Here is a 22,482-nt window from a genome sequence, read left to right as displayed (position 1 = left end):
GTGAATCTTGGAGGGGTTGGACTTTTTTCTAATCGATTGGACAATCGGTCCAATTTTTTTCGATCGGTTGGGACCACTTGGCCCAAATTTTCAGCCCAGTTATACTGCTGGGTCAGTCATTTTTTTCGATTTCAGCCCAGATATACTGCTGGATCAGTTAAATATGACCCACAGTCGGCGACCCGCTCTGATACCATGATAAAATAGGTTCAGGAATCGAATTTGGGGAATAATTTTATTCACTATCTCAAATCATATGGGCAGTATACACGCCTATCTTATAGGCTTTACAAAGGAATACAATTAAGGTAAGATCTTCTACTCTAACCCTAATTCTATATACATGGTAAGAATCAATTGCTAATCTCCTATTAATTGTGATTGTAGGAAAATCAGCCTTGTGATTCTTTGTAATCTTCTCCTTCCAACACTACCCCTCAAGTTAAGTGATGGGATCACCAATGTTTAACTTGTCCAATACACTTCGAAAAGAATTTGAATTAACTGCTTTGGTCAAGATGTCTGCCAGTTGATCCTCTGACTTGACATAGGGCAACTCTACTATCTTTGCATCAATGATATCCTTTATAAAGTGCCGGTCTACCTCCACATGTTTAGTACGGTCATGTTGAACTGGATTTTCCGAGATACTAATGGCTGCCTTGTTATCACATAATAGTCTACATGGTTGTGTAGATTTGAGTTCGAGTTCTGTCATCAATCTCTTGAGCCATAAGACCTCTGTCAATCCACTCTTAATCCCTCGAAATTCTGCTTCGGCACTCGACAGGGCCACTACCTTTTGTTTCTTGCTCCTCCATGTTACCAAGTTACCTCCTACAAAGGTGAAATATCCCGCAGTCGACTTTCTGTCATTTGGATTTCCTGTCCAATCTGCATCAGTATAACCATGTATTTCCAAGTGCCCATGCTTTTTGAACAATACTCAATGTCCCGGGGTACTCTTCAAGTATCGTACTATTCTCAACACTGCTTCCCAATGTTCCTCTTGTGGTGCGTGCATGAACTGGCTAACTACTCCAACTGCATATGCCAGGTCTGGCCTGGTATGAGATAGATAAATAAGTTTACCAACTAACCTTTGATACCTCCCTCGATCAGCTAACTTAGCTCCTTCACGGATTTGTAGTCCGTGATTCTGGACCATTGGAGTGTCCACTGGTTTGCAATCAACCATTCCAGTTTCCGCCAAGATATCCAGCACATACTTCCTTTGGTTGATAAAGATCCCTTGCTTTGATCTAAGTACTTCTATTCCCAAGAAATACTTTAGATGACCAAGATCCTTCATTTCGAACTCCTTGGATAGATTCTTCCTCAGTTGCTCTATTCATTCTGCATCGTCACCAGTGATAATCATGTCATCAACATAAATAATGAGGCATGTAATCTTACCATTCTTCTTCTTAAGGAACAAGGTGTGATCTGAGTTGCTTTGACAGTACTCATACTTCTTCATTACTTCAGTAAATCTTCCGAACCATGCTCTCGGAGATTGTTTGAGGCCATACAATGTCTTCTTGAGTTTGCAAACTTCCCCACTTCGGAAGTCTCCGGTAAATCCTGGTGGAGGAACCATGTAAACTGGCTTAGTCAGTTCTCCATGTAGGAAGGCATTCGTCACGTCGAACTGGTGTAAAGGCCAGTCCCGATTAGCAGCTATCGAGAACAACACCCTCACGGTATTGATCTTCGCAACTGGTGAGAAAGTCTCAGCATAGTCAATGCCATAGGTTTGTGTATACTCTTTCGCCACGAGCTTTGCTTTATATCGGTCAATGGCTCCATCAGGTCTTTTTTTAATTGTAAACACCCATCTGCATCCCACTGTAGTAGCCCCTTTTGGTAGTTCGCTAATCTCCCAAGTCTTGTTCTTTAGTAGATCATCCATCTCGACGAGCATGGCATCTCTCCAGTGTTTAACTTTCCATGCTTCCTCGGCTGTATAGGGAATCTCCTCTTCCTCATAGAGTGCTGCTTCAAATGCCCTGGCCATCGTGGCCAAGTTCCCTTTCACAAAGTTAGCTACCGCGTACTGACTCCTTCTTCCCGTCTTTTCGGGTGAAAACCTCTTTGGCGGAATTCCACGGTTGCTTCGCGGTGGAAGGATATATCGACCTGTATCCTCGTCTAGAGTAGTGTTTTCCTCAACAGTTTCTGTCACAACAGGATCAGTAGTACTATTTTCTTGAGGTGGATCAGAAATTACCTCAGATTCCTCGGATATCCGTCGAGGCGAGATATTGGAACGCGGTTGAGAATCCTCTACAGTGGTCGAGACCTGCTCGGTGACAGTGCTAACTGGTTCTGTTGGATCCTCGTTGGAGTGATTTGAATCAGGCACAAACCAACTTAGGTAGTCTACTGTGTTGTATGACTCACTCTCCCCCTGACTGCTAAGTTGGGTTTGGTAGTAAAACTCTGTTTCCAAGAAGTTACAATTCATTGTGGTGACTATGCGTTTTGTAGTCGGGTCATAACACCTATATCCCTTTTGGTTTACCCCGTACCCCACAAACACACATTTGGTAGCACAAGGTGATAGCTTTGTTCTCTCATGTTTTGGAATGTGGACGTAAACAGTGCATCCAAAAACTTTTGGTTGGAGGTTAAGGTGTGGAGGTATTTTGGTGAGTTTGGAGAGAATATCAAGGGGGTTTTTTTGTGTAGGATTTTTGTGGGAAGTCGATTCATGAGGTAGATAGAGGTTGTAACTGCTTCAGGCCAGAAGTGGGTGGGGACTTTGGATTCAAACATCAAGGCTCGGGTTATCTCGAGAATGGTTCGGTTTTTTCTTTCTGCTACACCGTTTTGTTCTGGAGTATAGGGACAGGTGGTTTGGTGGACAAGGCCTTTTTCAGTGAGGAATTCTGTCATTCTTTGGTTCAGAAATTCCCTCCCATTATCAGATCGAAGAGTTTTTATGATGGTTTGGAACTGTGTTTGGATAAGGTTAAAAAACAGGATAAATTTATCGACTACCTCAGATTTGTGTTTTAGAAAATATATCCACGTCATCCTAGTGCAATCATCTACGAAAATCACAAAATATCGCCACCCATTTCCCCCAATAACAGGTGCAGGACCCCACACATCAGCATGAATAAGGGAAAAAATAGAATTCATACGAGTATTCGATGGTTTAAATGATTGTCTGTGGCTCTTGGCCAAAACACAAGTTTCACACGAAAAGTCTTTTGGAATAGAAAGTTTAGGGAAAAGTAAACTAAAATAACCAGGGGAAGGGTGTCCCAGTCGTTGGTGCCAAAGCCAAATCTCCCTTTTCGTGGACCCGTGAGCCAGCATCGCACTGCCTTGTTGAGCTATCTCATCCACGTAGTAGAGTCCTTGGCTCTCAGTGCCACGCCCAAGTATCTTCCTCGTCCGAATATCCTGCAAAATACAGAAGTCGGGATGCATCAGTAACGTGCAGTTCAATTCTTTAGTGACCTGGCTTATAGACATCAATCTTTGAGATAGAGTAGGAACATAGAGACAATTTGATAATCTCAAGGTCGGGGATATTTCAATGGTTCCCGCCCCAGCCACTGTAATTAATTCACCACTAGCAGTCTGTATGTAGGTTTTAGTGATATCACTAAAATTAACAAAATCACTCTTATTTGGTGTCATGGTGTCGGTTGCCCCACAATCGAATATCCAACCCTTTTCCTCACCCCATGTATCCCGTTTTACTGTAAATGCAGCGGAAATATGGTCCAAAGGCTCAAACTGATTTTTTAATGGGATAGGACTAGTATGCACTGTTTCAAAATAATCAGGGGGGTTTTCGCAAAAATCTATAATCTGGGGGTCATGCTGTAACATATCATATTGGTGGGGTTCTTTTCGAAATTTAATAAATGTCGGGGGGTCTCTATGCAAAAAACGGGGTACTGGGTGTAATTTACTAAAGTTTGGGGGAGGGTTACATAATTTGGGGTAACATTGAGGAATATTAGTGCAATTAGGGTTAGGGCCGATAAACCCTAACCCGTTACCTCCGAGAGATGCTCCGCCGTCCCCCTGTCTGCTCCGTGCTTTGCCGGCGAAATTGCCGGCTCCAATTACCCCTCCACCGCTCCCGCCTCTGCTGGGAGCCTCTGGTTCGTCCCTCTGTTTCCCCCGTCCGACTGAATCGCGATTTCCAGTCGATTTAGCCGCCGTCTCCTCTCCGGCTGACATCCCGACCACCATTTTGGCTTTCGCCGTTTGCCTCTCTTCCCACCATTCGGGGTATCCGTGCAATTGGAAGCACGTTTCGCGAGTGTGCTTTTGCATTCCGCAGTGGGAACACCACAGCTTTGATTTGTCCACCGGTTTGTTCCCCGGGCGGTGAGCGGTGGCGGGTTGCCTTGGGTTTCCGTTCCAGTGACCACCTGGTCGCTGTCCTTGAGCAGCCAGTCCATGTCCGATTCCCTGCGCTTCTCCTCCTCCGTGGTTATGGGTGATCTGGTTTGGGGATTCTGGTGGCCCCATCCTTCGTCGGGCCGCCTCCTTTTTAACCCACCCATAGGCGGTTTCCAGCGGAGGTGGTGATACCTCTTTGAGGATGTCCCGCCGGACTCCCTCATGTTCGTCGTTGAGCCCCGCGAGAAATCTGAGCAGCCTCTTTGTGTTGGTGTAAACCCTGAACTGGTTCACGCCTTTCTCACCGCAATCGACCGGTTGCTTTTGACACCGATCGATATTGATCCACATCTCACTCCAACGAGGATCCAACAGGAACAATGCTTCTTCACATTTTCATTCATTTTATAAATTTCTTACAATAGACCATCCACACTCTAACACTGTCTAGTCAAAGCTTCATTAAAATCCGAGCTTATATTTGCATCTATAAAACAATTATTGAAAGAGTTGTCATCTTATACAAGCATCCCTTTTTCGATCATAAACACTTACGGAAGAAGATAAGTTACATTTATCTTAAACAGTTATTGTAGTTTCAAGAATGGAAGGATTATATAATTATGATTTGTGTGATCAACCACTAAAACTGCCCCAGGCAGCGGCGGATCCAGGTGGGGTCGAGTGCCGCCGGAAAGAACCTTTCTTCGACCTCTGACCCTACGGCGTTCACGTCTTCGCCCCAACCTCACGCAGTGTGAGATAAGACCGAGCAGAGAGAAAGAAAGGAAGTGAGGCGGGACGAAGTCCGGAATCTGGCGGCGGCATCATGGCGGAGGCGGCCGATGTCGAGAAGAGGCTTTTAATTTTTTTCGCCTAAGAGAGAGAAAAGAAAATGGGTTTGGCTATGGGTGAGGAGTGAGAAGGGAGTTCTCATTATTGTTTTTTCTTCCCAATATTTACCTAGGGACCAAGACTTAAATTGCATCAATAAAGATGCACCCATAATTTACTAATTTTAAAAATTAGAGATCTTGAATTATGTACTCTAATTGTAAAATGGCCTTTGAAATTTTCTTTCTTTATTTGTAATAATTTTAATTAATACTATTACATATACTTTTTTCTATATCACTAAATAAACTTATCTAAAATAAACACCTACTTATGTTAAGTAAATATTTCTTATTTTCTTCTAATTTTAGTTTTATAATTTAAAATTTCAACCTTATTATTCATATTCAAATTATTTTAAATTTTTAAAAATTTGAATGTTACAGAAAAAGTATACTCATTTCATCCCACTATAAGCGACTCGTATTTTTTTTGACGTCCCAGCTAATGTAAGTCATTTTTTCTTTGGCAAAATATAACATAATTATTCGTTTACTTTATCATTTTGCTTCTGTTATTTATCTCATCTTCTATTTTATTTTTTCGTTCACTTAATTTTCTAAACATCATTTTTTAAAATTCGGTACTCAAAAGGTGCGACAAATGGAGTATGATGTTTTAAGAATATCCATACTCACATAAATTATTGATATTAAAATATATTGTTATAAAAATAATTATATAAATATTATTTAAATATTTATAATGTCGTTCGACCTCATGATATTTAATTTTTTGATCCGCCATTGCCCCCAGGTTTCCGATTCCATCCGACCGGTGAAGAGCTCGTGTCTCATTACTTATCTCCGAAGGTACTCGACCCCAATTTCACCACGAAAGCTATGGGCGAGGTTGACTTAAACAAGGTTGAGCCTTGGGATTTGCCATGTAAGTTATACTAGTATGTAATAAGATTTTCTTGATTCTTTGAGTGTTTAATCCATATTCTAATCTCAAAATATGTTTCGGATTTGGCAGGGAAGGCGAAGACTGGGGAGAAAGAGTGGCATTTTTTTTGTTTGAAAGACAGGAAGTACCCGACTGGGTTGAGGTTTAATCGAGCTACGAGTACTGGGTACTGGACGGCCACCGGGAGGGATAAGGAGATTTACCGAGCAAAAATCTTGGTCGGGATGAAAAAGACTTTGGTTTTCTATGTAGGGAGAGCCCCTAGAGGAGTAAAAAGTAATTGGGTTATGCATGAATACAGATTGCAAGGAAAGAGCTACAATATGTTTTCTAAGAGCATCTACAATAGCGCCTAGCGCACCGCCTAGCCGAGCGCTGGCGCTAGGCGGTGCGCTAGGCGGTCTATTGCAGCCTCCCAGCAATTTTCGCGAAAAAAAACCGCCTAGCGCTAGGCGGTTCCGTGGCGCTAGGCGGTGCGCTAGGTGATCCGCTAGGCGCTATTGCAGCGTCCGGATCGCCTAGCGCGAATTTTTAATTTTTTTTTTGTTTCCGAAACACTATATATACGAGACTTGCCCGACATGCGCCAAACGGAGGCTCATATTCGACTCCAAAAGAATTTAATTGAAGAGTTATGGGCGCGGAGGACTGCACGGCAGTAGTTTTTTTTGTTAATTATATAATTTTTTTTAATTAATGTACTTTTAAATTTTAATAATATTATTGAATTTTCTCGTATATGTATCGTAAATTAAATTGCGTATTCTGTGTGATTGTTAATTATTTGTTTTATATAATTTTGAGTGATGTGGCTATTGATGTGGCTGGGCTATTTATGATGTGGCTAGGCTATGGGTGGGCTATTTATAATGTGGCAGAAGGATTTTTAGTGTTGATGATGTGGCAGGAGGAGTTTGTGGCTAGGCTATGGCTGGGCTATTCCTATTGTGGATGGCCTAAGATTCACAAATTTCCTCTGTTTTCCCCTGTTTTGCTCTGTTTCCTATGTTCAAGCAATCAATTTGTTTTTTCAGTCTTGCAGAATGAATGGGTAGTTTGCAAAGTATTCAACAAGACTCTAGGACAAAAGAAAGTCCACATATCAGAAATGTTGAGCTGTGTTGAATCTAGTCTTGATTTACCTCCATTGGTGGATTTTTCATCTGGTGAAAATACGAGACATACGAATGCTGCTGTTCATGTGACCTGCTTCTCCAATCTAATACAGGATAATCAAGATATATCTGTTGAAGAATACACCTCTTCTTCAAACACAAATCTCGTTTATCCGGCTACAACTTTTTCGTCTCAACCCACTCCATGCACCGAAAATTTTCATTTCCCAGATTCTGATTTGAAGCAAGAACCGATAAGTGGTGTGGAACAAATAGCTCATACTACATGAAACAAAATGCTGCAGCTGATTTTTCACAAAATAATATGAAACAGCTACGGCCATCTCTATGTATGAAGTTGGAGTTGGTCCGTACGATGATGATCAAGATATTTCCATCATTTCAACACGGCAAATATAATTAGATTTCTTGTGGAACTACTGAGTTTTGGATAACGTAGATTTAGAATAAAAGGAGTGGCAAAAGACTTGGGAGTTTAGAGAAATGTGAACTTTCCTCTTTAGTAGATAGTAGTACTTATTAAGATTAAGATTGTTGCTTCTTCATGTATAAAAAGATGATCAAATCCTGTGCCTTGGATTCTGCCTTAATAAGTCATTTCTTCTTTTGGGGGACTTTTTCTTGTATTATGATGCTAGATTAATTTTGAGATATCTACTTTTTTAGATTTACTAGTACTAGTAGTAGTATATTTTTGATGCGCAGGTGGAGCTCTCTCTGTGAACCAATTTCTGAACCCTCATAATTTTTAGGCCGCCAACTCCATATGGACTTGTATTTTAATCTTAATTTTGAATTAGCTTAATGGATAACTAACAAAAGCATAAAATCGAAATGCAATAGATCAAGGATCGTAAATAAATTCATAATTCCGTAAACGGTAACATAATCTCTTTTGTATCTGAAGTCAATTCATACAAAATAAATATTTAGCACATGCAACTTTAAAAAATGAATATATTAAAAGAATTAAATAATAATTTCTCTACAAAAAAACACATTCATTTATATGTACAGGTATAAATTTTCATCATCTAGATTTTATTAATGCGTAGATATTAGAGTAGCAACTACAGGCTAAATGAGAACAAAAATACTGTCGGCCCGGTTTTTTTTCGTGGGTGGAAACACAGCAGGGGCTGCTGTGCCTTCCAACGACGGCGTTTTCATTTAATTATTGTATTCTTTACCTTTTGAATCAAGCTACACTTGAAGCGGTAGAATCTATAATTATATGTTATCAATGATTTTAGTATAAGAACTATTCTACTGTCCACATCGTGTGACGATGTAATTATAATCATTTAATAATCTGCTAATTAGTGATTTTTAGTAGTAATAAAAATTGTACTACTCCTATAGTTTAAAATTATTTTAACTAGTATAGTTATAAGTAAATGTAATACTCCTAGTAGATTATCTAATATTTAAAAATTTAAATTATAATTAGAGCTTATTAATTGCAATAGGGAGTTTTTATTTCAAACTCCCTTCGTTTCAATATGTATCTCACTTTGACTCTGACACGTATTTTATTAAATGTAAAGGAAACTGGATTAAAAAAGTTAGTGTCAATGGTATGTGGATTGTACTTTTATATACTTCATCCGTCTCACTGAAGATAACTCACTTTTTTTAATCCCAACAAAATGACTTATTCCTAAAAATAGAAATACATTTTTTTCTATTTTATTTGCTCTCGTTTACTTTATTCTCTCCACTCAACACACAAAATTAATTTGCATAATGTATCGTGTCGCTCAAGGAAAGGGTCATCTTCCATCGAGAGAGAAATGCAGTAGTGGAATATATGGCCCATTATCAAAAATAGTAAAAGTGAAACTAACAATTAATAAGGGACGAACCAAATGAAAAATTGGAGCACACAATGAGGACAAAGAGACTAGTTTTACACTATAAATTTATCAAATTTGAAAACTCATCTAATATTCAAATTCAGGTATAATTGTTATTCTCTCTGTCCCTGAAAAGAATGAACATTTGTTTGTCACGCGTTTTAATGCATAATTGGTAAAATAAGAGAGAAATAGATAGAAAAAGTTTTTAAAGTATTGTTAATGAAGAATGAGTCTCACCTTAGTAGAGAGAAAATAATTTTTAAAATAGAATGTTCATATTTTATAGGAACCGACTAAAAAGGAAAAGGTTCATACGTTTCAGGGACGGAAGGAGTGCTAAATTATAATTTTTCGTTGAATTTTGGCCATGCAATTAAATATAAAATTGATCTAACATTAATTTATTATAATTGTAGTCGTTAAATTAAATTTAAACGACCATGCAACTAAATATAAAATGTGAAATTTTAGTTAGTAAAATAACTAATCCAAAAATTTTAATGAGTTGTTCAATTAATTAATCATTACGGAGTATTAAATTTAAATCATTATTCAACATAGATCACTAAAATATTTTATGGATTGGTGAGAGCAGCCGGCAGGCAACAGCTGAAAGCAATTTGAATGGATGGAAATGATTAAGGCCATTAGCAATGGGGCGCCCTAAGGCGCCACACGTCATCAGTTTTATCCTCCTACCCCCACCTACAATGTGGCGCCCTAAGGCGCGCCCTAAGGTGCGCCCTATGAATATTTATTTTATTTAAATATTTAAATAACAACAAAAATTGGGAAACAACTTCATTTCATTTATAGAAATTAATACATTACAATACGAATTAAAAAAATACGCAAACTCAACGACGGCGGTTACGGGCCCACATTTCTTCAATCATGTTGTTCATGAGTTGAACATGGTCTTGTTGGTTGCGCATTGAGGCTTGTCTAGCTAGAACCTCATTGAAGCACGACGGTAATCCTCTAGCGGGGGGCTCGGTCGCCGTGTTGGACGAGCTAGATGCACCGTCATCATCGTTCCAGTCGGTGATGCTCCCACCCTCATGCTCGACTATCATGTTGTGCATGATTATGCACGCATACATGACATCGGCGATGACTTCCTTGAACCAGAGACGAGCCGGCCCCTTCACAATTGCCCACCGTGCTTGGAGCACACCAAATGCCCGCTCGACATCTTTCCGCGCCGACTCCTGCTTTTGCGCAAATAAAGCCCTCTTCTCATCAATTAGGCAGCTGATCGTCTTCACAAAAACAGGCCACCGTGGGTATATGTCATCGGCTAAGTAGTACCCCATGTGGTATTGGCGGCTGTTGGCAGTGAACTCGATGGCCGGGCCGTTGCCATTGCATTGCTCGGTGAAGAGGGTGGATGAGTTGAGGACGTTAATGTCGTTGTTCGACCCGGCTACGCCGAAGTAAGCATGCCAGATCCAGAGTCGATGGTCAGCGACGGCTTCGAGGATCATCGTCGGGTGGCTGCCCTTGTATCCACTTGTGAATTGACCTCTCCACGCCGTCGGACAATTCTTCAACTGCCAGTGCATATAGTCGATGCTCCCTAGCATTCCAGAAAAGCCGTGCGCCGGCTCGTGCATCTTCATCAGGCTCTGGAAATCAGCGGCAGTCGGCTTGCGCAAATATGTGTCGCCGTAGGCCTCCACAACTCCCCTACAAAATCTCTTCAGACACTCCCGGCCTGTTGTCTCCCCGACGTGGAGGTACTCGTCGAAAATGTCCGTCGTGGTGCCGTAGGCCAACTGACGGAGAGCAGCCGTGCACTTTTGCAACGGTGTAAGACCGGGTCTGCCGACGCCGTCTTCCCGATACGTGAAGTATTCATCACGTGATGACAACGTCTAGACAATGCAGAAAAAGGTAACACAGCATTCTAAACTGACAGCGGAAAACAGTCTGTCCCCACCGTGGTTGATCAGCAAAATAGTCTGCAATCAGACGTTCGAACAAGTGAATGAGAAACGAGGTTTAAATAGCTATCGAAAACGCGTGCCATCGTTCGCGACCATCGTCCGCCGATCCCGCAATGGGGCGCCCGATGGCGCAGACGATGGCCTATCGTCCGTCGATCCCACAATGGTATCGTCCGCGACGTAGGGCGCGCCCTATGCATCAGCCGCGGACGTAGGGCACGGACGATGGCGGCCACCCACAATGTGGGCATCGTCCGCGCCCGAGGATGATGGACGCCATCGGGCGTGCCATCGAGCGCCCCATTGCGGGTGGCCTAAGGTGTGTAAAAGTTGAGAAGGTAAAGGCTGAAGTAATTAAATGGAAACGCCGTCGTTTTGAAGGCACAACAGCCCCTGCTGTGTTCCCACAACAGCAGGGGATCCACTCCCGTCGGCCCAACCTGGGGTGGTAATAGCATCCACATCCATGCTCTTGACAACGAGCACGGATGTGGGCCCGGACCCACTTTTATTACTATTTTACTACATGCTCTTAGGCAAGAGCACAACACCCACATCTGTGCTCTTCCGCAAAGACAAGCTCAAAGGTCTCACCATTCTATTATTCAATTTAAATAAAAACATTTTCACAAAATTAAAATGCATTAAAAATACCCGGAATAATATTACGAATTACAAAATAATTTAAAATTACATAATTAAAATTCTAAAAATTAAAAATTACATAATTAAACTCCTAAAAAATAAAAATTACATAATTAAAGGCTAAAAATACCCCCGTGGAACACTATTCATCCGACTCTACCCCCAATGTTCTTTGGAGACCCCGTATCATTGCCACATGCGATCGAAGTTGCTCGGGGGTCAAAGTTAACCTATCGGCCAAATTGAGTTGGGCTAAAACCCCCTACAACGAGTTGGTGGGGGGTTGAGGTGGCATAAAGGGAGCGGGAACGGGATCGGGGACGGATGGAGTCACGGCTTCTTCCTTCCTTGCGGTCGGCGTTGGGAACTACTCGGGCCGGCGTCAGAGCTACCCAAGTTAGCTCCGGCGAGCTGGGTGGACACCTCATCGGAGCTGGCATCGGATAGGGATACCGACCTCGACCATTTTTCGGAGGAGCTAGAGGAGGATGATACGCCTCCCCTATACTTCGGATGCACACGCACCTCCTGCCAAACATTGAGGTACTTGAACGGTTTGTAGTGTTGGGACTTGGGATTGGTAGGTCGCCAACGCGGCACTGATGATGTCGACCTCGCTTCTGCCGCTCCCCGCCGACCGCTCTTCCTGGAGGTAATACCCCTGGAACTTTTGGATTTCTTCGTTGGCTCTGTATATGGCATTGCGCACCATACTCTCGTTGCGCTCGATTGTTCCAGCCGGTCAGTTTTCATTGTACCGGCGACAGATGCACCACCAAAAATGGTCCCCAGATTGGTTCGTGCCAATCACCGGATCTTCGGAGATAGACAAAAAAGCTTTGAATAATAGCTCCATCTGCCCCGGAGTGTACGGGGTGCGGACACCACGAGTAGGAAGAGCAGAAGTTTGAGAGCCGCCGCTCCCTCCCGCTCTAGGTACGGGTGGTTCGGGTGCCCACCCGTATTGCCCATCGGGGGCATCTTGGTCATCGACCGAGTAAGGCCGGTAGCCACCCGGAGCTTGCGAACTTTGGGTTTGAGCAGGGGCTGAAAATTCTGTTTCCGGACTAGGAAATTGTTGTGAACCGAACCATTCGGGATTCCAACCGTGGGAGCCGGAGGGGTGATCGCTGGAGCCGGACATTTTTTTGTTGTAAGAGTGAAAGAAAGATTGAGAATTAAAAGAATGGAAATGAGAGAATTTAGATGAGAATTGTGTAGTGTGGTGTGAAATTTTGTGTGTGGAAGTGGGAGGTATTTATAGATGAAAATGTGTATTTTTGGGGAAAAAAATTAAAAAATAAATTAAAAGTGGAGAGAAAACGGATATAATTTTTTGGGAAGTGGAAATTCTTTTTTTTTTAATTGGATTTTTTAATTAAAATCCGATTTTTTTAAAAGAAAATTTGAATTTGCCAACAACAATCCAATCATGAGCCGCCACGTCAACATGCTCTTAGCTAAGAGCAGCAACGGCAAGAGTGCAGCGGCGAGCAGCATTCCGCTCCGCTGCTGGCACAGACGGACGAACGCCGTGTCCGACCGCTGCGATGCTCTACAGCTGGGCATGTAAAAATTAGTAGTAGGTCCCCACCTTACTTTTTGTTACCTTTTTTTAATAATGGAACCGCCTCTATCAAAATTTTGGTCCTTCTCCAGCTAGTCCATTTAACAATAAAATTAGATTTCGATATTTAATATCTATATTTTAAAGATGCATACAAAAGTGTATATATTAATAAATGTATGAGCTGTTTCACTCTTAGAAATGCATAAATTAATTAAAATTGATAGCATATTTAGATTATTTAATTAATTGAGTTATAACTCTAATATGGACTAAAGCGGGTGGATCAATATTGATTCTATAATAAAGTAAATTTATTAAACTTAATTAAGTTGGGCTCAACCCAGTATATTAAAACCTATCAGTACTATGTTTTCTTGCCAAAAGACTCTTGATTTTATTGTTTTCGGTTTCTATGTCATTTCTTTTCAATATTTGAAGTCTGCAATTGTACTCGCTCCTATCCATGATAGTCGGCACGCTTGGATGATGCCAATATTATAGGATATGTTGTTTTGTATATTAAATGAATGAGAAAAAATAGTATTATATATTTATATTAATGATGTGATATCTTTTTACGAGACAAACTAAAAAAAATGGGTGACATCTAACATGAGAATAAGGTCGACTATCGAGTCGTTGTTGGGTTCTCATATATAATTGCTTGTCGTTGAGTCGAATCGGGCCGATCTCATAAAAATAATGCGTCCATTTATACATACTGAAAAATTTATTCCAAAGCAGATACTCCATTCTTTTCCTCTCAAACAGCAGTTCCCAGCATATCCCTCAGATGAAATTATCAGAGTCAGATGAGAATTACTGAATCAGGAAATTATATATCGAAGGTCACCTGCCAAGAATTAATTATGAAGAATGTTGGATTCATTCGGAATAAACCCTATTGGAGTGGAGGGACAAGTATTTGCAGTACAATCCCGCATCCGCAGCAGCTGATAACGTCCCTTGCTAGAGCTTCACGAGTGGCTCGTCGGAATTCTCAACGAGGAACTCGAAAAGTTCAACGATTTCTACGTCGATAAGGAGGAAGACTTCATCATCCGCTTCCAGGTTTTTCCCCTTTTTGGTGTCTTAGTAGTTTGTTGATTAGTTTCAGTTACATAATTTTATTCGTGATGGATTGAGATTACAATTACATGGAATTGAATGTTTGCTTGTTCAGATTCATAACGGTGTGTTTGAAGACAGTAAGTAAGTCAAAAGTAGGAGAGAGGAGAAATAAACCTAAAGATAAAATTAACAAAGAGATAAGTTAATTCATAGTCATCTATTGAAAGCAGGGATTAACTTTGTTACATTCCGTTAATGGATTGTTGAATATTATGTGTTTGAATTGAACTTTGGGATGATGGGTGGGTGAGGCGATAAGGTTCAAGAACTTACTTCGCATGAGAATCAGAGATCATGAACCCCTCATTCTCAACGTAGAAACCGTCGAACTTTTCGAAACCAAGAAGTTGCACTGCAATATAAATTGGTGCGAAATGTAGGCATGGCTGTTTAGTAATGCAAGTGTAACTCTGCTGTTGGTGTATGAAACCTGAAAAGAAATGGTGCTTATTGAGGCAATGTGAGACTGGAAAATTGTGATAGAGATAGCTCTGTGACTATGAGTGACAAGTGGTGTGGAAATGACATGAACTATATATACTAGTATTATGATAGTGGAATTAAATCTTTGTTACTTGGAGGGTTCAAAAGAATCTCCCATGGCATATTCCATTTCTTCCTGATATTTATTTATTTTACCTTACTGGAATTTTCTAAATGGAACACACCAGTTGTGTCAATGAAGTTATTAATTGATAGATACTTAATGCTTTTCTAGAACCGAATATCGATGCGTAAAGGAAAGAGTAGAATATCGTCAACGTGAATGCGATGCTGTTAAATTTCTGTGGTTGTAGTTAGTTTTGAACTTTTCATGTGAAATACATAGAGAGACAGAGGAAATAGTTATGGATTTTGTCTTTCCACATGCTTGGTCACTTAGATTATGGAATAAGAAACAGAAATTGCACTCAGATAGAACGAGATGAGAGAAGACCAAAGCTTATTACGTTGCTATCATGAATATTGAACTCATTGGAGGTTTTGGCATATGCTATATATTGCTAAGGAAAAACTCATCATCATCAACTCCCCCCACTCCTCACCAAAGGAAGGAGCTAGCTACATATAGAGAAGGCTCAAGGATATAGATTCATATAAGTATAGTGAGATATAATATGTGCACATACATTGACGTGAATAATTTTCCTGAGGTTTTTTTATTCCCATTTGAATGTTTTATGTTTCAATAAAAAAAAATAGGAATGTAAGGATAGGCTATTTTGTTCTACTTGAAGTATCCCAAAATCAGCTGCTGCCTGCTGGTTACTGCAAATAAATAACAACTGCATTCAGATGCGAAATCTAAATTCTTGTCATTTGGATTGGTGGGGTTTATAGGCATTGTTCTTTTTTTGAGGCCAGCTGCAATTAAAATGATAGAACAGGGCATATAGTATTTGTGCAGTTAGTTGTATACCAATAAACATTACCAGTGAGATGCGTCACTAGAGAGATTGAAGGCATGGGGAAGTATGAATTTGCTGTTTAGAACTGAGACTGAATTTAGCGATGAAGATGGAGATAAGGAAGGACTATGTCTAAATCCATGGAGAGATGGTCCTTTCAAAAGACTAATACTCTCTTAACTTGGCAGGTAAAACAGCTGATTCGTTCTCTGCAGCGTGGTTATCAAGGCCTTTCTCACTGTCAGCTGTCTACATCAGTTTCATTTGTCTTACTTATCTTGTGTATTCCTTATTAGGCTTTATCAAGATTTTGAAGAAATATGGTATACCAACTGGGGAACTATTGAGTCTACCTTTTACTCAGCTTTCTGTCCACCAGCTCTTTTTTTGCCTAACTAATCACGAGTTTAGCTCGTAAGTGTGAAGCAAATCTGGAGCTCCTCTTTCCACAAGAAGATGAGGTTGTCGAGTCAACCTTTGTTGAACAAAAGCAGAATGCTGATCTATTAAATGCATCTATGGAAGCAAAATTGCCACCTGGTGAAGAGGCGACCACTCTTGCTGCCATTAAAGCTAAACGATACCCTAGAAGGCACCTATAACCCTCTTGCACTCTCGTATATCATTGGAAACCAAGATAAAGATGTCACAGGTGCATTGACAGCAGGAAACTCTGTCTCGTGATTCTTTTGTTACCCTGCCTAAAGAAGAGGACGCAACCGAAGAAGTTTATTCCCCATGTAAAACCTTTATTCTTTATTGTATGCGCTCTCTTTTCCTCCAGAGTTTGCTGTGTGATGTTTCTCTCTTTTCATCTAGAGTGTGCTGTGTAATATTTGCTCTCGTGGCAGTTGACAATAATAACAATGTAACTTGCTTAAGAAGCTGCCAAGTGATGACAGAAATTAGATTGCATTTTTCACATGTAAGTTGTCAAAATGTTTGGATTATAGTAGGATATGAGTTCTGGACACATGACTTCCTGAACTTCCAATGTTCTTGTATTTTTTGTGTATAACTTTGAGAGGATTCTGATGATTGATTCAGGATTTAGGTAAATAACACCAGAAAAATTATCTACACATGCTGCAAATGCTTTCCTTTACACTCTTATCACAAATATTAAAACGACATCTCCCTAACACTGGACGAAATTTCATAAGTCATGTTTGTCACATGATGTGGTGGTCTTTTTCATAGTAGAATGGCATAGGTATGGACTTGAATGCCCTATAATTTTCCACGTTGTTGAAGTGCTCATGCTCCAACCTGCATGATTGATGTCCATTAATGGTAGAAACACGATTTCTAGGCATTGAAGGATCGCAAGGAACATACCTGAAGAAGTTCCAAATGCCACGACGAAGTATCTCCAAGCAGGCAATAACAGCGGTCATGGCATTTCTGTGGAGAAATGGCAGATTGAAATCAAGGACCAGCTGCATCCATACAAGCCTCAGAAGTATGTTGGCTACCTGCAGTTTCATGCCAGACACTCTCTGTAAGTTTAGTTCTTATGTTTGTGGCAACGTGTTTTCCTAGAGGGAAAGAGAAAGACTACTCACAATAGCTACTACATATACAGCTTTGTTTGATATCAGAAGCTTATCTCTCAGCCATCTGTTCTTGGCTTTCTTTTGCAGGAGACCCCAATCCACTACAATATCCCAATACGTGTTGTAGATGGTCGTGATGCCAGATGTTGCTGCAGCCATGATTCTCCAAAACGACGATGCATTGCCATTTTGTACAGTGATATCATACAATGACCTCATCACAAGAGCAACGACTGTTGAGAAATACTTTAGGCCATTGAGGCCCTGCATAGCGCTTTTCTCCTCAAAGACACGACGGAGGCACTGAGTTCATCCAAGCAGCAAAGTTTTAGCTGAGAAGACTGAATTTAAGATTAATATGATCAATGGAGTTTAAGTTACCTGAAGGAGGCGCAGCCAGAATGGAATAACGGCTACAGCTATGTATAGAAACTTGTAAGTACTGCTGTTTGTGCATTCGTTCGATCTTTTTCTGAAGTCACCCCACACGTAGTAACATATATAATATTGTAGACTTCTGATAGCCTGAATCTGATGTACAAAATGAATCGGGATGTGGCAGTTAGGCTGCGGCTGAGGCTCATTTCCCCCAACAAACTTTTAGAAAACGGAGGGATATTTCATCATTTCAAATTTATTAAAAAATAGTACTAATATTAATATAGAATCTGAAATTAAAGTTTCGCTCAGCTCGTCTCTCTCTGCTATCTAACTGGCATGGCTTTCTCCTAGGGTCTGGCTCGCGCGGAAACATCCCAGACCAGAGAAACTGCTAGCCACCCTCCAACTTCGATAAGTTATCCAGAATTTCTTCGTTGCTTTTAACATTGATTTACTCCAAGATTGATATAAAGAAGCTTTAATAAATTTTTTTAAAAATGATTATTTAATTTGTGTTCGAATGGCTGAAGTAAAGCCTAAATATAGAGTATGTTGATTGAAAATTTCATGCATGTATGAAATGAATTCAGTGCTATACTTTGCAAAGAGTTGCTTCCTAGCATGAAATGTTCAGCACCGTCCGTCACTGCAGTTAGGTAAAAATCATGATCCTATTCACTAGTGTTGTTTATTTAGCTTAACATATTGCATTTAGATGATGTAGATAATGTGGTACCTGGCTCGTCATCTGATCTGCCATGAAAAAATCAATGAAGGTAACCTGCAAAAAGGGCAGCCTGAATTCAGATGGCAAAGTGGTGTGACAGTTTTCATTTGTATGTTTTCCTGTTTTTCATGATGTGCAGACCTTGTAGAGAGGGGCACAGATGCAGTGGAATGTAGAACGAATGAGAAAGAAACGACTGGAACGGTATATTATGTTGAAGGGACATAGTGTTATAACAAGCACAACCTGAAATAGAAATATTCATTAGTTTTTCATCAGCATTTCAGTGTTGTGGCCCCTTTTTATTAAAGAAGAGCTTTATATTAGACTCACAGTTACTAGGAACAACGGAAGCAGTTCAGTTATTAATCGGAATTTCTCTGTCTCCGGATCCATCTCCAAGTCGAGATGAGCGAGAATAGCAGCCAGGGTGAGTACTGAGAGTCCAGAGGCAACGACCAAGACTTCTCTGAAGCCAAGCGACGTCTCTGGTTTGGAGCCAAATATAAAGGGGTAGTTCACCCTTAATCGCCTCCACAAATAGGTATCCGCTCCGTACATGACCATGTGCAGGACGATGTATCCAAACAAGCTATGAAGACCAAAGTTTATCAGTTCAGCACCCAGTTCAGTTTTGGGTGTGGAAACAGCGAAAAAATTTGAGAAAACATACCTGTATAGTGGGAATATGTTCGTCATATACTGTCTTCCTCCTTCGTGCTGAAGAAGATTGCGAGCATAAACAGAGACGATGATGGCAGCAATCAGAGCTATACAGCAACCACTGAATAAACCTGCACACAAGTCAGTAGTTCTCACCTGAATCTTTATGAATACTATACTTGCAAAGAGTAAAAGTTTTGTGAAGAACAATTGCTTGTTGCTAACAATATATTACCTAGAAGGAACGTTATCCGGTGCCTCTCTCTTTTCACTCCCGGTCTCAACACCTTCATTCCTTCTCTCCGATTTCCATTTGCAAAGTGCTTGATATACGAGGCCTCTAGTTTTTCGGTGAGTTTGTAAATCTAGCAAAACAGAAGATGGGAACTTTGCGTAATACTTTGCTGAAATCCTTAAACTGAATGTGTATATGTTGCTGCATTGCAAACCTCCTCGGAGCTTCCAAGAGATGATGTGTCGACTATTTGCAGGTATGTTTTTGAAGCATTCCGTGAAGTTATCTGCAAATAATTCAAGAAGTTTAGTGAAAATTCAAGAAAGCTAGTTGATTGAAGGTGAAGTGCAATGTAACAAATACCTTGTCATATTTCTTCATGATCTTGGAGAAGGCAAGTATATTCAAGAAACTGCAACATCAGTTCTGTTAGTCATGTTACAATATCACATTCTATCCCAAACTTTTCTGAAAGTCGTGATAGAATTGGAAACTGTCAAATGTTGGGATAGAAAGTGATATTAACCCAATATAGAAAGTGCCAATGGAAGCTCTCACCTGTAGCTCTTGAGAAGGCGAAGCTGCTGGTGGAACTCGATGAAGGCCTTGCGCATCTTCTTCTCCGCCCTCTTCAGCTCGTCCTTGCTGAACGACAGCTCCAGCTTTGAGCTCATGATGACGTTTTTCAGAGTCGAGACAGGGGTATCAGGATCAACATTGATCTTGACATGTTCCAAAACTTGCAAACGTGCAGGCCTCAAACCCTCAAGATCCTTAGTTTTCTCCTCGTCCTCAACTTCTTGAATCACATCCATATGCACTCCTTCAGGGCTTCTAGCCACTGGACTCAAAACCACGCTAGCAGCTGCCGTTTCTAGCACTTGATCCGGCCTCTTGACTCTGATCCTCAAAGCAATCAAAGCATCCATCTGCTTGCTAAGCTCCTCGGCATTCTCCCGTATACCCTGAACCTTCCCCTCGTGGAACGTCCTCACCTTATCGAATTCAAGGTCGAGCTTCTTGAAGAACTCGAGCTCTTGCTCAGCGCCTTCTGCTGACAGCTTCATGAGCAAGGTCTGGTATGCACTTTGTGGGATCATGACAGCCTCTTCTTCTCTCGCCTTGGGTGAGCTCCGGCCGGTGAGGCCACTGAAGGCCCTGTACATGGCCTGCCTCTGTCTCGTGAAGCCGGGGTTGCTGCTCTGCTGGTGGGATTTTAGGAGGGCTTTTATGTGTTTCTTGAGATAGGAGTAATCCATGTATGCTCCCTGCCATTCTTGCACCATCTGTGAGGAGAACTCTTTTTCAAACTTCATTTTTCAAAATGGAAAGACTCTTCTCTTACATGTACAATTCTTCCAACAATTTTGGTGCTTTAAATGGTTCAACTATGGCAAAAACGAGTTGTTTTTCAACTGGGATAATGGCTTCAAATGTGGCTGCTAATTATTAAGTGCATGCTTCTATCAGTTGATATTTTTGGGGGGTCTACTCTTTATTTCCAGAAAGGATTATGGACCACTTATGTTTTACTTTGGTGAAAGAGTTGAGACACAGAGTATGGATACAGTGCATGCCTAGCTTACTCTACGTTGACGTTGTCTTCACCCACAACATTCAATACATGTAGTAGTAATCTTTTATTCTCTCTGTCTACAAAAAATTTTGTCACCTTCATTTACACTAGTGTAGGTTTAACTAGACTTATCATCTTATAACCTTTTATTCCTCATTTTTTACGAATTTTGGTTTGGTCAATATATAATATTACCAATCATTTTATCATAAACTCAATTTTATGGAGGGAGAGTAATTCAGTATTTTTTTCACAAAGTTATCCTTCAGTCTCTACACCAACCAATGATTGTTGTAAACCCATGCCGCTTGTGCCAATGACAAAATTTGAGCGTTTCATTTACATAGAATTTAAGTATTGTGTATTGTAAATAATTTTATTTGAAAAAAAAATGAATAACTATGTCAATATTTGTCTTTTTTTGGTTTTATTAATAGATTCTCGTATTGTTATGATATCATTTAATTTGATACAAAATCATATATTTCTGTTATTTTAAGTGTTTAGTAGTAATTTTTTTATAATTAAGAATTTGAAATATATATTATGTTTTTTTATCAGGCATTCTAAATATAATTAAATCTATTTTAGATAACACACAAATAAAAGAAATAAAAAGGTAAATATTTTAAGTTTTGTTGGTATTATTGATAGAGTATAAAAATATGATTGGATTGAAACGTATTATAAGTGGATGCGTGATAAATCAATCTTTTTATTAAGTTATACGTTGTTGTTTAAGAATTTCGAGTAGCGATTTAATATATAATTGTTGTACTTTTTGGAACTATCTCATACGATCAAAATTTAGATAAAATTTGTCATTTAAATCACTACAATAAGCTCACTTTTGTCGTAGAAGCATTATTTCATTTGGACTTGTTCATATGGAGCTCCAATTACCATCATTTGACGTTAGAATCATACTTTTAAACATCATCTCATCGATCTTGAAGTAATAAATTTGATTTATAAGTGTTAGACTTTTAGCATTATCTCTTCCAAAGTTGATAAGTAGATCATAAACCACTTCTGAGCTCCATCTCATCTTTTGAAATTTGAAACACTCACTCAATATGGATAAAGCCAAGATAGATATGAAATTCGGCCACTATTCATACTCACGTCTACATATACATTCTTCCCCGATCTCTCCATTTTCTCTCTTTAAACTGATTCACAATAACTAATCAATTATTTATTTAATTATATAAATTTTGATTACAATAATTAAAAAAACTTGTATTAATATTTGGTTTGATTAATTAATTAGTCAAGTATCAATAAACATGGTTTAATTATTTAGTACTTACTAATCACTAATTCGAAGCAATCAATCAATTAATTAATTAAAAATAATTATAATTTTTATATGAAATGAGTTTGAATTGCACTATTTTTATTTTTCATCTCATCACCAAACACATTACTAAAATTATCTTAGACATAATATTTAACATCCAAACAACTT

The 22,482-nt window shown here is 39.8% G+C and overlaps 3 protein-coding genes, 2 long non-coding RNA genes and 1 pseudogene across 7 annotated transcripts; 4 read left to right on the top strand and 2 right to left on the bottom strand.

Annotated features, from left to right (window-relative positions):
- Positions 1 to 442: 442 nt before the first annotated feature.
- On the bottom strand, positions 443 to 1,312 carry LOC121808796 (uncharacterized mitochondrial protein AtMg00810-like). The gene is made up of 2 exons (XM_042209373.1): positions 1,093 to 1,312; positions 443 to 894 (listed from the first exon to the last, which is right to left on the bottom strand). Exons 1-2 carry the CDS (start codon positions 1,310 to 1,312, stop codon positions 443 to 445), a joined length of 672 nt encoding a protein of 223 aa, XP_042065307.1.
- A 4,687-nt stretch (positions 1,313 to 5,999) lies between these two features.
- LOC121808795 (NAC domain-containing protein 100-like) lies at positions 6,000 to 7,579 on the top strand (the record flags this gene model as incomplete). Its single annotated transcript, XM_042209371.1, has 3 exons — positions 6,000 to 6,153; positions 6,244 to 6,499; positions 7,189 to 7,579. Coding segments are annotated over 3 exons (801 nt in total), but the record flags the coding sequence as incomplete, so codon positions are not given.
- Positions 7,580 to 13,990: 6,411 nt separating this feature from the next.
- On the top strand, positions 13,991 to 18,815 carry LOC121809365. Its single transcript, XR_006052253.1, has 5 exons — positions 13,991 to 14,404; positions 17,186 to 17,374; positions 17,517 to 17,864; positions 18,162 to 18,586; positions 18,677 to 18,815. It is a non-coding gene; the product is annotated as an uncharacterized LOC121809365 (long non-coding RNA).
- LOC121809364 lies at positions 14,411 to 16,860 on the top strand (annotated as a pseudogene).
- LOC121809363 (phosphate transporter PHO1 homolog 9-like) lies at positions 16,893 to 21,062 on the bottom strand. 2 transcript variants are annotated; one of them, XM_042209944.1, is made up of 12 exons: positions 19,994 to 21,060; positions 19,799 to 19,847; positions 19,650 to 19,721; positions 19,436 to 19,565; positions 19,211 to 19,331; positions 18,871 to 19,129; positions 18,679 to 18,783; positions 18,547 to 18,591; positions 17,811 to 17,960; positions 17,439 to 17,732; positions 17,212 to 17,348; positions 16,893 to 17,142 (listed from the first exon to the last, which is right to left on the bottom strand). In XM_042209944.1, the coding sequence occupies exons 1-12, from the start codon at positions 20,749 to 20,751 to the stop codon at positions 17,046 to 17,048; spliced, it is 2,217 nt and encodes a 738-aa protein (XP_042065878.1). In that variant the 5' UTR covers positions 20,752 to 21,060; the 3' UTR covers positions 16,893 to 17,045. The 2 variants fall into 2 exon arrangements, with proteins under 2 accessions (XP_042065878.1, XP_042065877.1); XM_042209943.1 differs by having other exon boundaries at positions 18,871 to 19,331; positions 19,994 to 21,062.
- Positions 19,200 to 19,988, top strand: LOC121809366. Of its 2 annotated transcripts, none has more exons than XR_006052255.1 (3): positions 19,200 to 19,341; positions 19,443 to 19,551; positions 19,692 to 19,988. It is a non-coding gene; the product is annotated as an uncharacterized LOC121809366 (long non-coding RNA). The 2 variants fall into 2 exon arrangements; XR_006052254.1 differs by having other exon boundaries at positions 19,201 to 19,341; positions 19,440 to 19,551.
- Positions 21,063 to 22,482: the final 1,420 nt, after the last annotated feature.

This window comes from Salvia splendens, chromosome 6 (genome assembly GCF_004379255.2).
Source record: "Salvia splendens isolate huo1 chromosome 6, SspV2, whole genome shotgun sequence".
Lineage (NCBI taxonomy): Eukaryota > Viridiplantae > Streptophyta > Magnoliopsida > Lamiales > Lamiaceae > Salvia > Salvia splendens.
Note: the sequence above shows the minus strand (reverse complement) of the source record. Positions and strands in the feature narration are given on the sequence as shown.

Excerpts from the sequence above, each read along its gene's own strand:
- LOC121809363 (XM_042209943.1), bottom strand. The coding sequence starts at position 20,751 with ATGAAGTTTGAAAAAGAGTTCTCCTCACAGATGGTGCAAGAATGGCAG. Across the intron at positions 18,784-18,870 it reads TTCCGTTGTTCCTAGTAACT|GTTGTGCTTGTTATAACACT; the intron begins GTGAGTCTAATA and ends TTTCTATTTCAG. Across the intron at positions 17,961-18,546 it reads CAGATCAGATGACGAGCCAG|ATTCAGGCTATCAGAAGTCT; the intron begins GTACCACATTAT and ends TTTGTACATCAG.
- LOC121808796 (XM_042209373.1), bottom strand. The coding sequence starts at position 1,312 with ATGAAGGATCTTGGTCATCTAAAGTATTTCTTGGGAATAGAAGTACTT. Across the intron at positions 895-1,092 it reads GAGGTATCAAAGGTTAGTTG|ATTGGACAGGAAATCCAAAT; the intron begins GTAAACTTATTT and ends ATACTGATGCAG.